Source organism: Euprymna scolopes, chromosome 15 (assembly GCF_053919585.1).
Source record: "Euprymna scolopes isolate OS-2025 chromosome 15, ASM5391958v1, whole genome shotgun sequence".
Classification (NCBI taxonomy): Eukaryota; Metazoa; Mollusca; class Cephalopoda; order Sepiida; family Sepiolidae; genus Euprymna; species Euprymna scolopes.
The window spans coordinates 1399700-1425671 of NC_136496.1; the positions used below are offsets into that span (position 1 = coordinate 1399700).

At 34.5% G+C, this 25972-nt stretch overlaps 1 protein-coding gene and 1 non-coding gene across 3 annotated transcripts in view; both read right to left on the reverse strand.

The window, feature by feature from the left end:
• Nucleotides 1-3199: 3199 nt before the first annotated feature.
• Nucleotides 3200-25972, reverse strand: part of LOC145293689 (leucine-rich repeat neuronal protein 1-like) — a 139082-nt gene continuing 116309 nt past the window's right edge. For both annotated transcript variants that reach the window (XM_080140091.1, XM_080140090.1), the window contains one exon: nt 3200-5724. In XM_080140091.1, coding sequence (XP_079996217.1) covers nt 3384-5588 — 2205 coding nt within the window. In that variant the 5' untranslated portion in view covers nt 5589-5724 and the 3' untranslated portion in view covers nt 3200-3383. The remainder of the gene's footprint in view (nt 5725-25972) is intronic.
• LOC145294370 (U2 spliceosomal RNA) lies at nt 9781-9974 on the reverse strand. The gene has a single exon (XR_013869861.1). It is a non-coding gene; the product is annotated as a U2 spliceosomal RNA (small nuclear RNA).

Genomic DNA, 25972 nt, shown 5'->3' on the forward strand with positions numbered 1-25972 from the left:
TGCCAAGCACCTGCTCCTTTTACTCCTGTTTTAAAAGTGTCCTTTTCAGAGGAACGTATTATAGGCCTGTGCCCCACCGAAACGGTATTCATTACTATATTTTTGCCTTTTTTTTTTCATTTGAATACCTGCCCTGAAAAAGTTATCTGCACGTCACTGATTTATATATATATATATATATATATATATATATATATATATTTAATCGGTTTGGGACATTATTTCGATAAGGATCGATAATTTTAATTATTCAGCTTACTATTCTTATCTATGAAACTGAAAATTAGAATAATAGTCCGAATAATCGAAATTATTTAAGTAAGAAATGAGATTTGATTGGGTTCCCAATTTTTAGTGAATCCTAACCTGGTCGGGCAGGAAGGGGTGCAAGAAAGTTCCTATAAATAAAAGAATAAAAAGCGAAAATAAAAATTTTGGAAGATTTTTTAAAATTCAAATCATTTAATCATTTTTTTTTTTTTTTTTTTTTTTTTTTTCAATTTATTTACTTTATTTTATTTTTGCATTGAAAAGACATTTCCGAAACCACACACATATACCGGATCTGTGATAGGCCTAAACTAATCCTCTCTCTCTCTCTCTCTCTCTCTCTCTCTCTCTCTCTCTCTCACACACACACACGGGCGCGCGCGATTCAAATATAACTAAAATTACAAAGATAAACCTTCATATTAGAACATATCGAGATAAAAAGCTCAATATACTAGATAGAGTAATTAACAAACAAAAAAATTTATAAAAATTGAATTGCATTATTTATTAATCCATCAAATATTGAAACAAGGAATTTAAAGAATAAATAATTATGATGATGATGATGATAATAATAAACAATATTCGTTTTATCATCATTATTATGAAAATGATGATGATGATGATATTGATTTATTTTAATTTTCTTGTTTGAATATTTGATTAATTAAATATTGTAATTTATTCAATTTTTATTTTCATCATCGATATATATATATATATATATATATATATATATATAATTCTAGAGCATTTATAAACGGATAAAAAGGCAGATTTTCATGACAATATAGTAATTTTTTAGTAGAAGTGTTTCATTTTTGAAAGCCGTTTCTCTATATTTCCGGTCAAGGTTTTACAAACGGAGAAATGATTGCCAAAAATGAATCTTTTAATGCAAAATAAATATGTCCTCATTGAAGCCTGCTTTTTTCTATTCGTTCTCCCCCACCCCCTCTCCCCCCTCTCTCTTCTCTTTCTCTTTCCCCCTCCCTCTCTCTCTTTCCCTTTTCTCTCATATTTTAATTGACTTTTTTAACCTCCATCACTCGATACAATTTATTGCATATTTCACTTTTCTACTTTCCATTTTCGCTCCTATTCACTTTCACCCCATCAACTCCATGAATTCCACCTCAAGATGATTCGCGGTCGAATCGAAAGCGCTCATGATAACTATGGAACTTTCATTGATATTTTCGATTTTGATATAAAAAAGATTATACGGAAAATCGAAAAAATAAAAAATAAATAGAATCATAAAGCAAAGTATCTCCGTTGTATTTAATGTTTGCTTGAATGAAAAATTGCTGCCTAGATATACCAATTTCATATATATATATATATAACTCAAGTATTGAGCACAGCTAAAATAAATACTTAAAATCGATATACATCATATCTCTTTATAAGATTTTATGTGAATACATGAAATAATATATATATATGGCATAATCATGTTGACACACCGGTTCTTGTCAGATCACAAAAGTTAAGCAACAATGAGCCTGGCCAGTATCAGATGGGTGACCATTTGGGAAGGCGAGGTGCTGTATGTGCCACGCCAAATTGAAGAAATTTTCAGGTTGGTATCTGGGGGGCACTTTTAATTCACTGGAGGAGATGCACCCCCAAATAAACTCGTCTGGTGGGTAAGCGACAAGGCGGTACTCCACGTAATGATGTACTGGCAACCTGCTGCAAGATGCCTTCCGGAACCTTCAAACTTTCACAAGAAACACTAGACTAGCTGAAAACATTATCAATAATTTTCCCCCACTCTTTATCTGTGCCTAAACCTAAACATAGATTCCATGATCAAAGCTTCTTTCTTAGAACTGCACGCCTGTGGAATTGTCTTCCGTTTTCCTGCTTTCCAGCTGTCTATAATATGGTTGTCTTCAAGTCCAACGTGAATAAGTTTCTGATGAGCCGTTCCACTTAACAAATTTACCGAACTTCCATTACTATTGATTACTATATTGTCCTTTTGGCTACTCTACACTCTTTAACCCTTATCCTTGAGTGGCCTATCGGCCTTAAGTGGTGACGCCTATGTAAAAAAAACAAAAAAACCTGCATGTCAAGCAAATGTTTGCTGCAGCGAATGGTGACATCTGAAGTGTATGCAACACGAAGTTGTGCTGCGTGGATCACCTAAAACACTTGGTAGCTGGGCCTAGCTTAATCCTAATGAGCAAAAATGTATACTCGTATCTGAATTCTGCCAGCGACGATATATATATATATATATATATATATATATGGCGAGGGTTGGTTATCTTATTACTTGACAAAACATTCTTGAAAAATTGCTTACATCTTCAATGCAAAAATATTTTTTTTTTTTAAATTTAATTTATAGCTTCTTCGCTTTAACAATTTTTTAAAACCCCAATAATAAGGGCTTTTTGTGCACCCCTCCCTCCTCACGTTGAATATATTGCACCAGGAGCCCCCTCCCCTTTACTCTTAAAACAAAAATTAATTACATTTTGGGAGTTGATTAATTTAAAAAAGAAAAAAAAAAAAGAAACATCACAGTATTTTAAGTTTTAGTTTATGTACAGAATTTTATCCTATTTAATGTATCGACAATGTCAACAAAGGATTTACTTTTATTTTTTGGAAATTATTGCATTTTGAACTATGACTTGAAGAATGGAAATTAATAAAAGACCCTGAAAAATTGATAAATTTTTAAAGCGGTGAGAATCAAAAAATTGTGAAAGTTTTGGATTTGTGTTTTTTTTTTTTGTTTTTTTTAAATTTTACATTTGTTAAGAAGTAAATGTAACATTTTATTATTTTTTTTCAATAGAAATAATTTATTGCAATTTAAAAAAATGTTAATTTTTTTTTAAATTAATTTTTATTTAAATTTTTTATACCCCCACAGCCCATTAAATTTCTATTACTTCACAAAGCCATTTCTTTGAGTCTTTTTATTGCAACCAAAATATGTGTATATTTTAAAAACAAAAAAACAACAAAGTAAAAAAAAAAGAAAAGAAAAAAAAGAATCTTTTGGCTGTAAACGAAATGTTTCACTGACTATACAGTGTCTTTTTTTCTTATTAAAAAACAAAAACAACAAATTATTGCTTTTTTTAGGCTTGGGAATGTGAAATAAGTGATGTGCGCGAGGAGCATATCGGTGTACTTGGTGGGTTATACAGATTCTCCAATGGGATATGAGAAAGAGGCTCCATCTTATCGAGTCCAAATGTCTCCTCATAGTCTTTTCTTTTTCGGAAACGGCGTGCCACTGCTATGAAGCACACAACGGTGAGCATGAGGCTGGCGGCTGCAATCACTCCCATTACGACTTTTGGGTCGACGATTTTTATGATGCCGCTTGGATCCGCCTCTCTTTTAGTTGTGACATTGATACAATGCAGTTTCAGCAATTCCGAGTTTGTTCCATACAAAATGCACAGTTCGTACATTGTCTCAGGTTTTAACCCCGTGATTGTACACCGATGCATCCGCGACTTCAAGTAGATGACGTTGTACCTATCTGATTTCCCACTCTCTCTGTAGTGGATCTGATACCTGTCGAGAAGCATGATTGACTCACTCCCGTTAAGGATAATCGTGATGTACGTGTTTGAAGTTTTACCTGTGATGATGTTGAGTCGTCCCGAAAGCACTTGCACGTTTGTTGCGCTCGTATCGTTTCCGGCCGAGTTTTGGGCTATACACATGTAGGTTCCCGAATCATTTGGCCGTGCAAACTTCACGTGAAGCGTTGACTCGCCGATCTCAACTCTTTCTTCTGCCAATGTCTGATTGATGACCACGCCTCGAGGCAATGACCAAAACACTTTTGGAAGCGGCACACCGATAGTGTAGCATTCCAAAAGAATATGTTCCCCAAGTGGTATTTTGAAACTGTTCGGAAATAACGGGAGCGTTGTCGGGGGACAGGCTTTGGGGATCTTGCTGAGTGGGATCCCCCTCAGCAGTGTGCGGATGTTGTTTGGAGGGTAATTACAGATTAATTTCTCTGGGTCATGAAATTGCACGTGACTTTTGTTATTTGGATTAAGGATCTCCTCCTTGACCCAGCGGATATTGCAGTCACACCTGAGTGGGTTCTGGTATAGGTGGATGTTAGTGCGATATGGGAGGTTGTCCCTGACGGTGTAGGGTAAGGCCGGCAGTTTGTTGTTGTGAAGGTAGAGACTATGAAGCTGGGGCACATGGTTGAAGGCGTATGGATGGATGAAGATGAGATTCTCGTTGTCGTGCATGTGCAGAATCACCAGCTTCGGAAGTTGGTGGAACGCATTGCGTTTCACGCTGGTCAACTGTGGTAGGAAGCTAAGCGACAACTCGCTGATATTGAGTGACCGAAACTCATTGGAGTTTATCGTTTCAAATGAATTGGCATCCAATATCACAATACGCAGACTATGAATATGTTGTATCTGCAGAGTGGGAATGGTCGACAACCTGTTCTTTGACAAGTCCAGGACACACAGGTTGTTTAGTCCATAAAAGGCATTAGAGTCTATCATCCTGATTTGGTTGCCTGTTAGATTCAGTTTCGAAAGATGATGCAGTTCCTTAAAGACGTTTCCACTTATTGTCCTCAGATTATTATAAGACATGAAGAGTTCGCTAACGGATTTTATTCGCTGGAACCAATCGGGATTGATGGTTTCCAACCTGTTTCCATCAAGATTCAACACCTGCAAGCCGTTGAGGCCACCAAATGCATCCTTCTCAATGGAGTGAAGACGGTTGTAAGACAAATCTAGACTCTTCAGACTTTTCAGGCCGCTGAAGGCGCCATGCTGTAATGACTTGAGCCGGTTATTTCGTAAGATCAGTTCTTTGAGCAGTTCGTAACGAACAAACTGCCAGTGGCTGTCAAACTTACTGATCCTATTATTGGACAAGTTGAGAACTTTCAGTTCTTGAAGGTTTGGAAGTTCTTTAATAATCTCTAGTTTATTGCCGGAGAGAAGTAAGGCTTCTGTGTCGGTGTCGAGCTCTGCTGAAATGTTCGGCATCGTCCAGAATTCAGCATTGCTACAGTTGATAGTCCGTAACTGTTGACCGTTTGCATAGGTCATCACAGTGCACATACAATTAGATGGACACAGCCTGGTCCAGCGCCCTTTCTCGACAGTGTTTTGATGAAATGGAAGGGGGGATGCTGAAAACTCATTGGCAGTGAGAAAGTTACTCAGATTGCTAGAACTCGAATTTCTGCGGCTGTTGTTTGTGTCCAGATCACCTGCGAGCACCCGAGTGACTACGAGGAACAAGAGCAAGCCCAACGGACTGTGCAGGATTGACCACATTCTTCATTCTATGAAAATTAGGCATGAGGTGCTCAGGTCAGGAATCTCGGTTAGGGAAAACTTGTTTGCCCTTTGTCGGATATCCTTAGTGTTTGTCCACACGTTGCACTCGACATCTTCGGAAGTCATGAAGTACCTGAAGAAAAGAAAAGAAAAATCATGTGTTTATATTAAAAGAAAACATTTTTTGTAGGCATCACAGTGTAATAATATTAAACGAGCAGTGACAATAAGAATATAGGCATAGAATATCAAAGGTTGATTCAAAGAAGTGACATGAAGACAGATATTGGTAAATAGGGAGTAGTAGTGGATCTTGGGTTTACTTTTCACAACCTCGTAACTCTTGCTTTCCTTATATTTTTCTTTAGTTCTCTAGTCCCATTTTGTGAGAAATTTTTCTGACAAAGGATGAAGGATTGCTGTTGTCAGGGTCCATTTAACACATTGTTGGATAGTTTTTGACTTTGAAGTGGTATATATATATTGATTTCAAGGTTATGAGGGTTTTTTTTGAAGCATGAAAACGATGTTATTTTTTGTATTTAATATTTTATTTTTTATATTTCAAGCGGTCCTCCGCTCTTGATCACAAAAAAGGGCCGCTTGAAATATAAAAAATAAAATATTAAATACAATATCGTTTTCATGCTTCAAAAAACCTTCATAACTTTGAAATCACTATTCTAGAAGCATACGTGGACTTTTGACATATGCTTTGTCTGGAGCAAATATATAACGCCACCTAATATAAGATGTTAAAATATATCGTGTAATATGTTAATTCTCGAAGTTCCAAATATCAAGTTTTCTCAGTTGGTCATTTATTACTTTTCAAAAGGTATCCATTGTAATATTGTGTCGTATTGTAACCAACAAGTTTACAAAATTATGTTATTGCTGCATATTTAGTTACGTACTCTTCAGATGTTTACCTTAAAAAATTATTAAAACACCATTTTGGACAACTTACATGGTTTACGTAACCGACACACTCTGCCGTTCCTTCTCCTTCCTATATATTTTAACATCTTACAAGTGGCGTTATGCTTTGGCTGGAGTGATCTCCATTAAAATATGGGTTAGATAAAAAAAAAAAATGAAAAAAAAACAACAAAGGATTTGGGTTGGGGGATTTGTTGTAAAATGGTAGTTGAGAAAATATTTTTTTATGAATTCAAAAAAAAAAAAATTAAATTTGCCAAATTGCATTTTTGTGGGGTTTTTTCCTTCATCCACTAGAAAAGTTATATTCTAACAAGCCAATAAAAAATGTAGGATCAATTAGGGTATAAAGACCCCACCAAATAAAGCAAACAAAAGGAACATCTGGAAAAGATGTTTTCTTTTAACTCCTCGTTAAAAATGTAAAAATAAGCTGAGATGAGTTGTCTTTTTCTTAATATGACAAATTGCTACCCTAAAGTAAAAAATGGCCATAATATCACAAGCTCAGTCTAATAAAACTAAGCAGTGACAATATGTTTATAGGCATAGAATATCAACTGTTGATTTAAAAAAGTGACATAAATGCAGGTGTTGGTAAATAGGTTAGATAAAAAAAAAAAAAAGAATGAAAAAAAGCATCATAAAGAACCAGCAGTAGAAAGAACAAAAAGAAAAATGATGTGATTAGAATAAACATGGTGACCACTCAAAAATGCCTCTCATAGAATCGTTAATAAAATTCATAATTCGTTTTGTAATTCAACCATATTTAAGAAAAAGAAACTTTAGTTTATGCTTGACTTGTCCATCAAGTTTTAATCAGAAATGTCCAACGATCTTTGTTTTATTGCCATTCAATAATAAGCACACTTGGATACAACATGCAAAATTTTCAATAATTCTGACATGCTTCTTTCTTGGCAGTGAAAAGGGTTACTGTGATAAGAGCCAGATTTATCCGGGATAGGGGTACCTGGTTTAGAAGTTGTGCAAAAAGATATTTGTTCACATTACATTTCAGTGTATGCATGTTAGTACAGTTAGGAAAATAGAACTGGAAGGGAATTCCAAAGGCAAGCAGTTTAAGAAAAGCAGCTATTAGAGTATAAAAATCTTGCATCATCTAAAATGCGCAATTTACTAGGTTAGAAATTCTTGTTTGTATCGTGTAGAAGAGGGTGGGAGAAAGAGACTGGAAAATTCACCATCACAGTATCCAATCGCGTTGAAAGCATAATATATTTTCTTGAATGTTTTAAATCTCTACCTCATGATAGTAGGATGATGTTAACAATTTTCTTTTTACTAACAGACCCGTGTTCTGGCATTGCCTGGGAAAGTAGATTAACTCAAGAACTCTGATGCCCAACCTTAATTATTTGTTATTTTGGCTCGATGTTACCAATGATTAGTACAATTACCATGGTTGTTGAGCAAACGAAACCAGTATCCTGTAGGAACAGTGTTTTTGGAATGAATGTAATAATTTTAAAATGGGGATGAAATATATACAATGTTTATTGAAACACGGTTTAGAAATGTTTTCTAACTCTGTAAAGAAAGACGTCCTTTTACGCACAGGTTATATACTTAACATGAACATATAATATACCCGCAGTTGTCATAGTTGTATATATATATATAAGTATTCAAGTAAGATCTTTGACTTATTTGTTGTTTCATCAAATACTTCTGCATGCAAAATCCGATCCTGCATTTTGCTAATTCCTACCCTCTGATGAGGAGGAGAGTATTTCTTCGAAACTCCGCGGATTAAGGACTATCCATTTATCTAGTGTTTCCTTTTCAGATTAAATGTGTTTTTAACTCATTTCAAAGTGTTTTTTAACATATTTCATTAACTGTTTGCTCATATATATATATATATATATATATATATATATATATATATATATATATATATATAATTGTCTATTTAACATACTAGGTGTCAATGTATCAGTGCGTGGTTGGGTGTTTAACACATATGATATATGAGCATGAAACAATTCCTTCAAACAGATTGCTAACTCCAGTCCACAAAACATATGTATTGGTGATGGAGGGATTGCAATATTTTTCTCAATTCTGATACAATTACCGATTTCTTTCAAAATTCCCAAGTCTGATACAATTACCGCTTCCAATTCTTTATAAATCTCTCTCTCTCTCTCTCTCTCTCTATATATATATATATATATATATATATATATATATATATATATATATATTTTTTTTTACACAGTGATCACCACTTATCAAGGCCCGGAAGCCACTCAGGGATAAGGGTTATTGCAAGTACATTACGTTAGTGAGGAGATTTGCTGATATGTTTACTTAAGGGGGCGGTTCATTAGGAATTTGTTAACATTGGACTTGAAGACAACCAAGTTGTAGTCCGGAGGGAAGTAGGCAGACGGAACAGTTCCACGGGCGTGCAGTTCTAAGAAAGAAGCTTTGTTCATGGAATCTGCGTTTTGATTTAGGCACAGATATAGAGTGGGGGAAATTTTTCACAGTGGATTCATATATATATATATATATATAAAAGAGACTTTTGGAAATTTTTTACTTTCTATTAAACACAAGTCTGTTTTTTTTTTGGGGGGGGGGATTCATGATTTGGAGAACCTACCTGGATTCAATTCGCTGATTGTTCTTCTTTCCTGACAAAAGTCTTCTCTATCAAATCTCGAAAGTTCAACTATTTTTAAAGTTATAAAAATGGCTGTTGCTTTTTCCGTACAATGCACAGCAGAGAAATGGGTTTTGCATTGAAAAAAAAAAAAAAAAAAATGGCAGGCGAAACGTTACAACGCAGCTGCAATTGATTGGATTTAATAAGAGATGTAGATGTTTCCAAGTCGATCGCTTACATGAAAGAATGTGTAAAAATACTTGTACTCTTCCACAATCTCTACTTCTTCCTTCTCATAACGTTATATGTAATTCTATTTTTAAAAAGCCGAGACGTAACATAGATTTTAAGTTGAAGATGTTCGCAAAAATCTAAAAACACTATAATTTTTCTGGAAATGAATACAAATACTCAAAATTGGTTAGGAATGTTTCGAACGCAACTTTGTTGCTAAAATGCAATTTCCGATATGAGTAAAACAGATGAAGTTTATGGCTTCTTAATTTTTTTTTTGATGACCTCTACTGAAGAACTGACCAATTTGAGATAAAATAGGCCAACAAAAAGAAAGTTTCTATTTACTTGCCTCCCTACAAGGGCAGAGTTAGACGCAAGGTTGGTTTTTAATGCAAGGAAAATCTACCTCCGCAGAATGGGGCACTCTATATAGGAACAAAAATAAAAAAAAATTGTCTCAGTCATGAAGTATTTCTCCGCAACTGACCGAGGACAGAAAAGGTGAAGTTTAGTATCAGAACAGATACTACACTTTGTTCCTAGCCAAAAGGCCAAAAAGAAATTTAATCATGAACAAACCTTGTCTTATTATGAGTGAAGTCACTAGAATTAATTTTTAGGCATGGGTTCATATCTAAAAGAACATAAACTCGGTTTGTCGGTTTGTAATGCAACAAATTGTTTTACAGGTCCTAGAATTTTATCAGAACAGATACTACACTTTATTCCTAGAATTTTGATCATTTGAACATTCTTCATGTGTGCATCTTCTTTTTTGAGGTAGTTAATCACCATGCTTTTAATCATGTTTTTGATTGTTATAGCTTTCATGAACATCGCATTTTTTGTTTCTATTTTAAAGTAAGTTATTTACAGTTCTAAGTTTTTTACGTGAGGGCTGATTATTTATATTACTTGTTCTGTTCGGACTTTTGTTCTCCTCTTGAGTTTTATTTGTGCAACGTTTTGGTCAGTGTAGCTTTCGACCATCCTCAGGCATGTTGGGTGTTATCTTGGAAAAGAAAGAAGAAAAGTTACTGGCTGCATAGTTATTTTCTAATATGCTAAAAAAAGAAAAATTATTAAGCAGACCAAGCTTAGAAAGTAATAACATTTGGGAACCTCTAATTATAGGAAAAACAAAAATAGTACACCCTTAAAATTTTGGCGATGGAAGGGAGATAATCCCCTGTCGATCTTTATTTTCTTTGTTCAACACAATTTTTTCACACATACGAAACCACGGGCAAAAACAAACAAACAAAAAAAAAACAGAACAATTCCAACAATATCAAAATATCTACGGAGCCAATAACTTTTCTCCTTTATTTTCCAAACAACAACCAACATGTCTGATGATGACTGCAGGCAACACTGACCGAAACGTTGCACAAATAATACGCAAGATGAGGACAATAGTCCGATCTAAATAACTAATATATTTTATTTACAGATTTTTTTAAACAATTGTAAATCTTTAAGTTGTTTTGTATATAATTTATTATAAGATATAATAATAAATATCTTGAAATATATTATTTTTAAAATGTAATCATCCACTGACACGTGTTTCGTCGTCTACGACTCATCAGAGTGGCTGTATATATGGCTCTGATGAGTCGTAGACGACGAAACACGTGCCAGTGGATAATTATATTTTAAAAATAATATATGTATACAGCTCCCCATGGTGGGGTACCAAATTGGTTAAAAGGGAAAATTATTCCCAACTCGCATTTAAGTAAAAAATGCACTTTCGTAAATGATTGAATTCATTCAAAACATATCGCTAAAACCAAAACAAAACAACATTGAAATATATATATATATATATATATATATATATATATATATATATAATAATGTTTATGTGAAAAATATGGTTATTCAATTATATTTCACCTTTTATTCATACGAATCCCTTAATTTATGAAGCTCAATGTAACTGCAGAGCATATAACCAATAAATGACAAAAATTCTATATTCCAAATTCCAAGATATTCCATCTTACCGTTTATTTCACTAAACATGTTAAAATGTTCACTTTTTGACAGCACCTGTTTCGTAGCGCCGAATCATTCATGTAATTATTATGTCAGTTTTTGAATTTATTTCTACTCCTCAGAATAGGAACTCATCAATTTTAAAAGAAAAAAGAAATATGGGCATGATTACAAAGTTTGAAAAAAATCGCTACAAAACAGGTGCTGTCAAGAATTGAACATTTTAACATGCTGAATAAAATAAACGGTAAGATGGACAACATTTTGAAATTTGGAATATAGACTTTTGTCATATATATAGTATTGCATCTGGAATATGACACCTGGCACAAACTGTGATATTCCAGACATTGAAGTGTCTGTTTAAAAGAAGACAATATATATTTCAATTTTCTTTTTTGTTTTCAATGGAGATGAGGCATCGAATCTAGCATCTTTATCTTACCTTTTCGCATGAATACCACCTGTATGTAATCCCTTCTTCCCATCTATTATATTCCATTATTTTTTTAAATAAGCGGTTATTTATTTAGTCTGGCTGTAGTCTTTGTAGCTTACCCATATTATATGTATCTGGTTTAATTTTAGTGAATCAGAAACCAGTTAGAGTTACTCTAATTGATTTATGATTCACTAAAATTAAACCAGATACATAAATTAACAAATAGAATGAATAATAAGAGCGAATATAAGGGTGATATTATTGCGTAAAGTAAAATTATGTATCAATATAAACAAATAACACAAAGATTGGAATACTGAACTAATTTAAAAAGAAGTCCTATGTCTGCATGACATCTCAACTACCTGCTCATTTCCGGTTCCGGTTTTACAATATTTTCCATTTCCTTTTTTTTAACATTTCTTTTAGTCCCTTTCTTTCTGAAAAAGAGATTGTATTTTCTCGAAATATCGAAGACTTCTATCATCCCAGTAACTCAAACAGTAAGTCTACTGATTTGTATTTGTTATTGATCTGGAAAAGAAATGAATATATCTTTATCTCTACTCTTGTATAAAAGTCACTTTGTGTATGTGTGAGTTCTTTCCTCATAGGTTCTGAAACGACTGAGCCTATCTTTTTCAAATTTTAAACAAAGCTAATTTCTATGTCTGGCAGTGTTCTTAGATATGTTTTGTACAGAAATTCATCTGATAACTATTGAAAATTGAAAAACTCCGATCTTAAAAATAGTTTTTTCTCTCTTACAGATAAAAAAAGAAGAATTTTTTATAGGGGAATATTTTACGTTACACCGGCCAAGGAAAATAATAAAATCTTATCAGATCATTTCTCCTTATAAGGAAAAAAAAACAAACAAACAAAACAACAGAAAAAAAAAGAAACAGATTTATTGCCATCTGGAGATATAGCTCAGTGGTAGAGCATTCGACTACAGATCAAATGATCCCCTGTTCAAGCCCAGGTTTACCTCACCATTTCATTTTAATTTTTTCTTGTTAATAAGTTCAATTTATGATAAAAGAAAAGGTATAATTTAAAATTGTCACAAATCATTTCTTCGTTTGCATATTTTAGAAGTAAACATTGATCAAAAGTAACTTTTCCAGGCCATTCATCGTCAAGCCCAAATATCAGCTGACATTATATTGTAAACAAACACAGACGGAATTTGATGAACGACATTATCATTATTATTATTATTATTTTGCAAATTATTCCTTGTAATAATTCACAGAGGATTGATTTTATAATAATACATACGCAATCTGCATAAATAAAAAATCTTATGTAAGCATATTGTACAACCGGGTAATGCCAGGTGGCCAGCTAATGGAGATATAAAAAAAAAAACAAGCTCTACAAAATCCTCTTTCGTTGGCCCATTTTTGTTCATAAATCACGACATTTTACTACCCGGTTCCCTGCATTTATTTCCCAGCAATTCTTCAAACAAACTACCTTTCTATCCTTTTTATATGCTTTTGCCTTGGGTGCATGTGTGTAAGGAACTGTAAAATTGAAAAGGCCGGAGTGTGATATAAATAATCAAATGAGGGATAAAAATAGTTGATCTCTACTTAATTAATATCTCATTAATTGGACGACATTTAGAAATTTAATTTCAATTGGTTAAGGGTTTTATCAAAAATGTACCAAAGAAAAACCGAATTAGATGCTATTATGTAAATGGAAGTGTTATGCCTTCAGATATGTACGTGTGAGTATCTGGAAATATAGATTTGGGAGCATAGGTATATGTATGTACATGTGTATGTATGTGGCGAATGAACCTTTTTTCGGGGTCAACAGCCAATTAGCACCGTGTATGTGTGTTTGGGTGGAGAGGGCTCCCATAAGCCATGGTGAAGGCAGCCTTTCTAGGAGAAGCAAATATCTGATTTAAAAAAAACCCATAAAGCGAGAGACCAGTACCCGCATTAAGCTGGTCTGCAGTTTAACTTGTTGCTGGCTATCTTGCTCATGCTTGTTGCTGGATATCAACATTTTGAACCGAGAGAGAGAGAGACTTAGCTATCGTACAAAGCTAAGTCTCTGTAACATCATCAGTGTATAGATACTCCCTCAGGCATTTGTCTATTAAGATGGTCCCGTGGCGATGGAAGTCATTTTTGGGCTCATAGACTTTAAGTGTCTGAGGGAGTGGCACTCGTCTGACAAGACGTTGCAATCATGTGTCTATATATGTATGTATACACATGTTTAGGGGATTAGAACAAGAGTCTAAAGAGCAGAGTATATTTTAATGTATTAGTAAATTCATTAATACAATTAAAAGAAAAGAAAACAGTGCTCGTTGTAATGTAGATATATAATAAGCTCAATAGGCATGTATGTCCTAGAGCTATTTTAATAATGAGTAAGATGATTGATAATTTTGAATTAAAATTAAAAATCTGTTTCATAGCATAAAACCTGCTAGGTTTATTTTTGGTGTCTTTAAAAAAAAAAACCATCCAATATTTTTGCTGATGAGGAGACTTTGTTTCAAAAAAACTATATCATAAAATTATTGTCCAAGACTCACTGTCTATCACAATAAAAAAATCGTTTCCGAAACGATCGTACAATTTATTGATTTTGTTTGTTCTTCCTTATGAAACCGATCTTTATAAGTATAAATTAGCAATCATCTTACTCAATATGTATACACATATATGTATTATGTATACACACGTGTATACATAATACATACATATATATATGCATATATACACATGTATGTATGTATATATGTTATGTATACACACATATGTATGTATATGTGTGTGTGTATACAGCACTGTATGTGGATGGCTATAAATGCTCCCTATCTTGGCTTAGCATATTGGGGAACAAAATAACCAACTGCCGCAAGTATAAAAAGCTGTTTGTGTAAACAAATGAAACTTTGTTAGTACAATGTTTACCATTGACATTTCGTATACCCATCTCAGTTGACTGTCGTCTGAGCGGTGGAGTTTCAATCTCGGCTTGAGGTAGTTGCTGGTCTAGCAACATTAATGAACTGTGATACAACGAAACAGTATGTGGATGACATATATATATATATATACTAGCAGGCTGACCTGACGTTGCCCGAATTGAATTAGGATCAACGAATGTTCCTCACTTCGAATTGTCATCGAAATCGGTGAAATTGCCAGGTCGTAAAATATGCATAATTATATTTCAATTTATGAAGATTTTGTATTCATTATTATAGAGCCAATTGTCTATTGATTATTATATTGTACCCAATACACAGTAGTGATTTCAAAAGTTAAAAAAAAAAAACTATGACTTTGGTACCATCAGCTATAATCGAAACCAAAGCATATAGCTTTACTGAATTATTCATTATCATTTGAGCTAAGTCCATATGCATGTCAAAACTTTACAAATTAACATAGGTAAGCATATAAATGTATATTTGCATATGCTTGGAAATAACATGTTTAGTCGACTTATGCCTGCTAAATTTCAATTATTTAATTTTGACTTCTTAGCAGCTATTTTTACCGGCTAAAAACCAAATCACCTATATATTAAATTTCAAGTCTTGACAAAGTAGTTTGATAGACTGTTCTGTGCACAAACAATAATAAGACTAAAATCTAATCGCTATTAAACTTTCTCACAGATGAGATGTATCTGAATTTTTCTGAAAGTTTTCCATCTTCGTTTTACCTCACTTGCATAAAACTAAAGTGAACTAAATGTAGCCCACATTGTAACACTTTATTTCCATGCAGATTCCCGAGTTTGACAGGATGATTTATGAGTTCAGTCCTAAGCACTTGAAGGTCAGAGGTTACATCGACCGAAATGTGAAAATAACGCTGAAGACGAGTACTGTAATCCAAATAATCAAGAGATAGTTTATTTTGCTGCTTAGCTGCTTCCATAGATTGCAGAAGTTGAATTTGCATTATTCTGTATTACGTCACACGCAAATAATAATAATAATAAAAATGGAAATAAGGAACATTACTTTATATAAAACAAAAATAAAAATCTAATTGAAACTGAAGGAAGAGGGGGGGCTGTTAATATACCGTTAAAAAAAAAACAATGATTTATTTTTATTATTTTTTAATCTGTAAAATTAATGAGAAATTCATTAATCAGTTTGATTAGATTGGATTCTTTGGTTAATTGTCTGCGCGTATTCATGCGTGCACACGTGGAATCCTGATTACCAAGGGTTTCGAGGCAGATAGGGGAGGGGATAGGTCGTAGACGAACCTATTCATTTACAGATTCACTTCCCAATTATATGTAACGCATTTTAGAAAATGTTACCATAATGAGGTTTCTAGTTATAAAACTGTTCGATTTAGTTTCCCGATTTGGTTCTTCTTGATATCCGAAATTGTCTGAAATCGATTTCTCATCATTGGCTAGTATGTGGTCGTCACAGATCACAACAGAACTTCTCAACCACTGATTGCCACGACAGATAACACCCTATCCGTATGCTCACCGTTCAAACTCCTCGTCTTAACATTCACAGAACATGAATTCGAACAAATACATTGAGAATATTGCCAAAGCTGCTGCAAAGAAGGTGGGCTTCCTCTACTGCACTAAAAAAATTATTCTCACCAGATAACATTCTATGTGTCTGCAAAGCCACAATTAGCTCACGGACTGGTGCATCGACCACTATTCTCTCACTCTGAGGCAGATGCAAAAAAGACTCCAATCTAATTGGTTTCAAATTATCAGCCATCCCATCGCTGAAATGTTGCATCCTTGTGTCTGTTTTACAAGTATTTTAATGAAATATACTCTAATGAACTCCTAGCACTTGTGCCCTTTGACGTATATATTCCTGCCTATGCAGCAAAATTCCACCCCTTAATAGTTGAGGTCCCTAGATGCTGGAAAGTCTTCTTCTCTAATATTTTCTTCTCTTGGGCTGCTAAACTTTGGAATTCCTTCTGTTTCCCGCATTCCTGACTGCACTAACCTACAGAAATTTAAATGTAATGTGAACAGACATCTCATTGCTCGACTCCCCGCAGGCCCCTGTTAGACATGATCCCAAATAGTAACCCTTATGTTCGAAGTGTTCTGAGCAGGGTAAAACAGATAAAAAGAAAAGGACTATTTATTATAGTTGCAGATTGGTGTACAAAGGCACTAGGACCTCACTCCACATACAACATCTACTATTTTCAAATTATCAGTCATTAAAATTAAATTATAAACATGCATCAGGTATTAGCAGATAGCGTGACCATTTTGGAATAATGTTTTTCCCTCGTGTTTCCTTTTCTATGTCTTTTTATAGACGAGAATGATCATGTTTATTGTATTATATGCATAGAGATCTAAATACTGTGACTGTATGTAACATAGTGCGTATGAGTGCATGGAAAGGTATCGGCAGCAAAAAAGGATGGTTGGTTTGCGAAGAGATTGGCAGCAGTAGCCGAAAAAAAGCACATATGCAAATTAAGAAGTGTGCATGGGAAGAAAAAGGAAATAGAAAAAATGCACCTCATGGTCGGAGAAAGAAAGTTGAGAAAAAAAATGGGCGTGTAAAGTTGAAGGCAAGAAATGGCTGGCTATGGCTGGTGTGAGGTCAGAAAAAAAGTGTATGCCAAGCAAGATGGACGGAGAAGCGAGACATTCTTTACGTGGTATCGAAACGGGAAATTAAAATGTAATAAATGCGTTCTTGAAAAAAAAGTTAGAAAATGCTGATCGTAATTTTTAATTATTTCTTTTCGTTGTTTGTAACAATAATGTTACATGACGTCATTTTAATTTGATCTTCTTTTAGGAACTGGTTAGTCAACATGATTATAGCCATATTATTTTTACAACATATCGTAACAGAAGTGCAAGACATAGCCTCAGTGAGCCACCACCATCTTCGCTTGATAGGACACATCTATAGGATGGATCCTTCCAGGCTCTCTAAAAAAATCCTATATGGCTAGCTGGCCATTGTGACCAGACCACGCGGAGCATCTAAACTGCGCTACAAAAACCAACTAAAGTGCATCCTGACATTTACCAGCATCATCGTGGGAAGAAACTACTAGGGACCGAACAACGTGGAGGAGATTAATACGCGGTGGCACCGTGAACTTGAGAGAGAATGAAGGGTAAGGTGACAAAGGAGAAGAGAGCACCGTGAACGAACCCCCCCCCCCCTCTGTGAACACTGTTCGTGGATATTCCACCACTGACTGGGCCTCACAAGTCATGTCAAACAGTAGGAGGACTCGTGACAGAACCCGATTCTTGGACAAGAGTGGGAGTCGCTGCCAACAATGATTCCTACAGCACATCATTATTGTACAGGGTGGAACGATAAAATTGTTGCTCTAAAGGAAACAACACTACAGCTTTATTTTAAAACTTATTGAAAAAATCAATTCAGATAACTTGATTATGTAATAGAGCTGACATATATTCGATGTAACCGCCTTCATCCTCAATCATCGCCTTGATATGGGTCCAGAACTGGGAGCTAAGCTTGGGTTTCTTTGGACGTAGGCTAGCGCTGAATCCTGCTGCCACACCCAGGGTCTTCCAGCATCCACCTGATTGCACCAGGGGATCACCACACTCTTCAGCACATCCAGGTACACTTTGGTGTTGATTTTCAAGCCGACTTCGAAGATGTGAGGTGCCATGATGTGACCCTCACTTGAAACTATACCAAAGCCCATAATCGTAGCAGGAAGCTTTGTTTTCATCACTCTGGGCACGTCCCTGTTATTTGTGGCGATCCAGCAATGCATTTTAAGGGTGCTGGCAATTGGATCGGTAGAAAGAATTTGTTGTACAGTGTTGCATCTCCGATCTCACTTGTTGAACACTGTATAATTCTCAGACATGATAGAAGGCTCCTATCAGTCTTGAGATTTGTACACAACTGGACAACTAGTAGATGGTCTGCAACAATAAAAACAAAACGGTTTTCATCAAACAGAAATGGAATCATGTCGTCTTTTCTAGAGCGACAATTTTATCTTTCCACCCTGTAATATTCAAAATAATATTTTTTGAATGGACAAAATACAAACACACCATCATCATCATCAACATCATTCGTATTATTTGGATTCCTTGAACTACTGTTCTCATTTTGAGTGTGATTTTCACAACGTTTCGATCGATATAACCTCCAACCTTCTTCATGTGTATCTTGTTGAACTCGGGAATTTGGACAAAATTTCGATCAGAACCCTTTATTTACTTCACAGGAGTAGTGTGCTCTTGTTTCGTCAGCCATGATTGGATAGAGGTCTTAAGTAATACATAATTATATTTTTCAGTCGCTCGCACTGACAATGTCTGCAAGGACCTGTGACACAGTGGTTAGAGTACTTGGAAAAATCAATTGTAAAAAGTGATATTCTCCTGAAGGTTGAAGGTTCAATCCTTAGTGTTGGCAGCTGAAAAATACAATTGCGAATTACTTAGGACCTCTATCCAGTCATGACTGATGGAACAAGAGCATGCTACCCCTGTGAAGTAAATAAAGGGTTCCGTTCGAAATTCTGTCCAAATTCCTGAGTTCAACAGAAACATTCCAGAGTTCGACAAGATACACCTGAAGAAGATTGGAGGTTACATCGACCGAAACATTGTGAAAAATGACAGTCAAGATGAGAACAGTAATCCAATGAATCCAAATAGTACGAATAACTAATCCTCATCTCAAAATTCAGAAACATCAACATTATAATCATCATGTTTGGTCAAACGTCCGTTTTACATGCTGGTATGGGTTTGAGAAATTGACTTCCAAACTAACCTATCTCTGACTAGGTCTTTATTTATCCCTCTTTCTCTCAAGTAAATCATTTCCTTTCATGTTTTCTTTGGCTTTCCACTACCAACTGACACTGTTACTTCGACTGTTCATCGTTTATTAATCCAAGAACTTGCATTCATCCTTTTACCATACTGTTCTGTTCAATGTCTCAGCACTTGCTCCACCCTGTGTTACATGATAAGGGCTGTCCCCTTTTCATGTAAGTATAAAAATAGAGAGATTTAGTTAAAATGAAATAGAATACACGAAATTCGAACCTCGTAATTTAGGTTTAGAAATAGATTATGAGAGAATTAGCAAATGGAATGTGAAAACAAACCATTGTTTAGCTTAGAGATAAAATAGTTTTAAGAAAAGAATGTGCATTGTCAATTCTGTTATGAAAATTCAATTGAAGAATGCAACTATAAGATAATTTAATAAACATGTTTTTAACATATTGGAAAAATAGGTTACTGGAAATATAGGTTAAAATTCCTTTTGTAAACAAAGGAAAATGTTTTGGACACGCATTTCCAGAACACGTGAAAGAAGACACATGTTTTAACATGTGTATGACGTCATGGAAAATGGGAAATTCTCGATATAGTTAGAAACTTTAGAGTTAAGCAGGGAGAAACTGGGGGGAGATTGAGAGAGAGAGAGAGAGAGAGTCTGAGGACGACAGACGACAGTCCAGACATGGGATTCGAACGTCTAGAAACGAGACGGTCACCTTTGAAACTTAGAATGTGAAACTTGAATTCTTGACTATGAAAACCACGACCGGTCGGGAGAAGAAATAAACCCATCATGTGTTTTTATAAACGTCGTCTTTGTGTTGTAATTCTACCAAAAGGTAAAGTGAAAATTGTCATTATATGTCTTGTATATATCATGTGTTTTAAAATGTCTTTACATACATAATGTCTCAACACTCAAAGAGCTTCTACACTTCTAAGTATGAACATTTTATATATATGAATCTCTTCATAACACGAACACAGAACGCAACATCTCTCTAAGGCTCAACAACATCTCTCTCTCTCTCTTAATAAGATTCTAAGACTCACTTTTAATAAGTCCTAACAACGAATAATATATATATAACACCTGTGCTCCAATGGTATCACCAAAGTAACACAACTTCTAAACAACCTTACTAGCGTCACCATCCAAATATATTTCATCCACAACTGCATTAAAAGTGTTGCATGAAGAGCATTGCTTGAGGAATTAAAATTATACTGAAATCACAAATTGAAGACAAACAAAAATGTAAAAGTTATTTGAGATTTCAGTCAAGAATTACATCACCAACATGACCTCCCACCACACCGAAGCCAGCCTGATTGTCGCCATCTTCCGAGTATTCACCGAGCTCCCACCGATGCTTGTGGAAAAGGCATGCTCCCAGTTCCAGACTCGTATCAAGGCAGTGATTGAGGCTGAAGGCGGCTACATTGAATAGCTGTCAGCTTTACTACATAATCAAGTTAGCTGAATTTATTTTTTTTCAATAAAAGATGTCAAATAAAGCTGGAGTATTGTTTTCTTTAGGGCAACAAATTTATCGTTCTACCCTGTAAAATTCTACCGAAATCACAATTGAAAACAAACAAAAGATGTAAAAATTATTTGAGATTTCATTCAAGATTTGTAAAGTAGGAATGCATCAAATTGAAAATGGATAAAGACATTATTTTGATGCCAACCATTCGCAGAATAAATGGGGCGATTAACGAGGCCATTTCAGGATGAAAGATGCAAATCTATCAGTTTTCAGCCTCCAATCTGATCATTGCATTTCGATGGCTTATTTTGCAAGCGAACAACAATGGAATGCATTCAATCGATGCACTTAATCTGCACATTTAGCAAAGAAAATTGTGGTTTTCATGAAAATCACTCCAGACAAGACAGGAAACCACTTGCTGTTAGGAGCTAAAATAATACCACTTCAATGTCAAAAACAAGCCACCAATAGATTTCATATGGATTCCAACCTAGAAATTAGCAATTCTTCTCCCTTTGTCAGAAACATCGCTCATGGATTGTGAGGACTAAAAGACTAAATGAAAGTTACGAGGCTGTGATAAATAAACCCGAGGTCTAATTTCTACTCTCCTTTTACACGTAAGCATGACAGACAAAAAAAAAAAAAAAAATACTATTTGAAAACTTATGCATGGCAAACCAAAGAAAATGCTATTGCAAACTTAAGCCTGGTAGACCAAAGAAAATTTAACTATAAGAACGAGAGGAAAATGCTTTCCCAAAATGAAACTTTACTAGCTTATTACTTTTGGCTAAGATCAAAGTTTAGTATCTGTTCTGGTAATACATTTCATCTGTTCTGTCCTCGGTGACAGAGAAATCCTTCTAGACTAAAGCAATTGTTATATTTTTGTCACAATCCAGACTGTCCCATTTTCGGGGAGCTAAATTTTCCCCACATTACCCCCCCCGTCCCTTTGTGAAAAGGTAAGTAAATATAAGAACTCTCTCAGCAGATAAAATTCTCTCAGAAGCAAATCGAAAAGTAATCAGCTTCCTTGTCTGATTTTTTTCTTCATCTTTTTTTTTTTTTTTGTCTTTTGGCCGTGGATGACATTTTTAATAGAGAAAAAGATGATGTGTGATTAATGTGAATGGGTTAATCCAAACAATGTTAGGAAATCCAGGTGTCGAGAGTTAAGAACTTGGCCGAGAAGAAACTAATTCCAGTGATTGTTGGCTTTTACGATGAAGATAAGTAAAAGATAAGTAGTTTGGCTGTGAGTCGCCGCCGCCGCGGCACACGGAGATTGGCACAAAGCGGATGATGATGCTGAGCTGATTACTGTTTGCAACAACAACAAAAAAAAAAAAAGAAGAAAAATGAAAGAATTACGACAGCAATCTTTAGAGGTGAAATGTGATTACAATGTTGGTTAGCTTCTTTGGCAAGACACACATCATGCCAACGATGTCTATCTTCATGACGATGCAATTTCTACAGCTAATTAACTAAAAATAAAAAAACAAAAAAAAACAAAACAGAGCTATTAAATCTGACATAGTGATATGGGACAAGAGATAGAAAGAAGCAACCTTAGTAGAAGTCAGTGTCTCTAATGACGCCGAGTTAAACAGAACGGAGAGTGAAAAGATAACGAAATACCAAAGTTTTATGTCCGACATGAAAAGAAACTGGAATCTTAGGAAGATCTATATCATTCCAGTGATCATAGCAAATCGACACATGTAAAAAGAATTTGAAAAAAAACTACCTTGCGAATATACTCAGTGAACCAAGTGTAAGAGAGATGCAAATAATTACATTCAAAGAGATGATTAAAATCTAAAAAAAAAAAAAAACTCTAGGTTAGAAATGTATGAGATAGCAGATAAATGTTTGGCATCCGGTAGGATGTCCCATCCCTAGCTCGAAAAAAAAAATGATAACGACAAGTCTCTTAAATATCCTGCTCTTTTTCTTTTTTTATCTTATCAGTCTGTTTTCATTCTTAGATTGTTACTTTAACTGGCGTGAATTAAAGTTAAACAAGTCAAGTATCATGGTTCAGTTGTGCTCTAGACAGAAAAATTCATTTCAAACGCGCCCCTGTCTTATCAAAGAAACAACTGTTGATTTTATGAAATTATTTTTACAGAATCACTTGAATTAAAGTTAAACAAGTCAAGTATCATGGTTCAATTGTGCTCTAAAAAGAAACATTCATTTCGAACGCGCCCTTATCTTATAAAAGAATTTACAGTTGATTTTATAGGCTAGACCATTCTGCTTGTGCGGTGATAAAACTTCTCAAGTGAACTTTTAATGTTAGGTTTTATAAAAATGTTAACTTTGGTCAAAATCAGACTTCTTTCTTTAATCGGAATTTGTTTTCTACTTATCGATTTTTGATATTTATCGCATGCATTCTGATACAAAACCTACGTAAGAACACTTCCAGACACATCACTTAGTGTGAAATTGAAAAAAATTCACACAGCCGTTTTCATGTCCATAGGGAACAAACCCTCTCTCTCACACACACACACACACTCACACACACACGCACACACACACGCACACACTCACACACACTCACACACACACTCACACACACACTCACACACACACTCACACACACACACTCACACACACACACACACACTCACACACTCACACACACACTCACACACTCACACACACACTCACACACTCACTCACACACTCACACACACACTCTCACACACACACACACACACACACACACACACACACACACACACACACACACTTTCAAGTCGTAAATACAAAACCTTAGTTATTATATAACAATGCAATTTGCAATCCCTGCAAATCCATTCGGGTGGAATGAAAAATAGGAGGCATTACTTTTGGAACAGCTCTCGTATATATATATATATATATATATATTTATAAGAAACTTTGCTACATGTGTGTGTGAGAGTTCGTTCCCTATGGACTCTGAAACGGCTGGGCCAGTTTTTATGAAATTTCACGCAAATGTACTTTATTTATCTTGTAATGTTCTTAGATACGTTTTATATCAGAATGTCTTTGATAATTATCAATAATTGATGAAAGAAGGAACAGGCGATTTTGACCAAAGTTAACACCTCATACAGCCTAACATCACAAATGCATTTGAGAAGTTTTATTATCGAACAAGCAGAAAGGGCCGGCATATAAAATCAACAGTAGGTTCCTTGATATGACAGGGGCACATTCGAAATGAATGTTTGTGTTAAAAAACAAAAAAAAAACAATTAAACGATGATACTTGACTTTTTCATTTTAAACTTAAATTCAAACCATTATCACCGCACAAGCAGAAAAGTAAGAGTTAGATAGTGTTATGTTGGTCATTGATATCACTTGTTACTGTTGTAGCATAAACGAAAATCTCCTTGGAAATAAACAAATGGAGCACTATGGAAGTGGCGGTCAACGTATGTATAAAGCATTGATAGATATCATTGCTGGCGACGCCTATCCCAGTGGCCTGATAGCCAGGGCTACTGACTATTAACTCGATGGTTGTTGGTTTCATCCCGAGCTTGGGATACGTGCTGGTCTAGTCATTAAAGATACAGTGAAAGTCTATCGATGACTAAAATATGTAGGCGTAGGGCTCTGAAACATGCGTGTCCGTAGATTACTATTTTTAAAAATAATAAATAAAAAATACATCCAAATAAAAAAAAAATGGGTGAATTTCTAAAAAATACACCGGATCTTCGAAGTGGGGACGTTACCCTTAATATTGTTTAAAAAATCAACAACAAAACTACGTAAAGAGATAAACGATAAAAAACTAAACAGTAAATTGTCTATGGCATCATAGCATAATGGGTTAGGGCGCTGGACTGAAATACATAAGGTCCGGGGTTCGAATCCCAACAACAGTCAAGCTACGCTGAAGAGGAGTAGGGTTCCAAAACACGCGTGTCTGTAGATTACTGTTTTTAAAAATAATATATATATATATATATATATATATATATATATATATATATATATATATATATATATATCTTAATATTTTTTACCAAATATTTTTATATATTAAAATTCGGTAATGTTCATATACAAATTAAATCAAAGTCCAAATTAATTGACTCAATTATTTACGCTTCCTGATTATTAGTTTTCATAATCGAGTATGCATATAATATTTTCGCAAAAATCGAGACAACAAAATATAAAATACGAACATCATATGGTGTATTTCTTTATGTGCTACAATAATCTATGTAATTATAAAACTCAAATGACCTTGTAACGAGTGATGTAACCCACTTTCCGGTTTATGACATCCGGTTGCGCATGCGCGCATAAACATTAACTCATTATAACGTAAACAAATAAACACAAATCGCTTCTTTTGCAGATTTTGACCTGTGCACTGAAATATTAACGTTATTATTTCGAAAGTATTATTTAACATGGGAAGAGTGGGGGTGTTTTGCAACTATTCTTCATTACAACTATACTGTCACTATTTTCTTACAACTAAACAACTTTAACCCGTTGACAAACATAAGAACAATTGTAATAAAGCAAAGACTACTACCACTACTACTCTCTATCCGTCCCATTTCCTTCTTTCCTTCCTTCCTTTTTTATTTTTTTTTTTACATTTCTAGATACAAAATAGTTGTGTGAGAACGGTGAATTTGTTGACACATTTACTAATCTGTTTCAATATTAGTTTTATTTTATTTTATTTATTTAGATTTTATTTTTTTGCTTCAGGTTTTATTAATTTTTTTTTTTTAGATTTTAAGTTTCTATA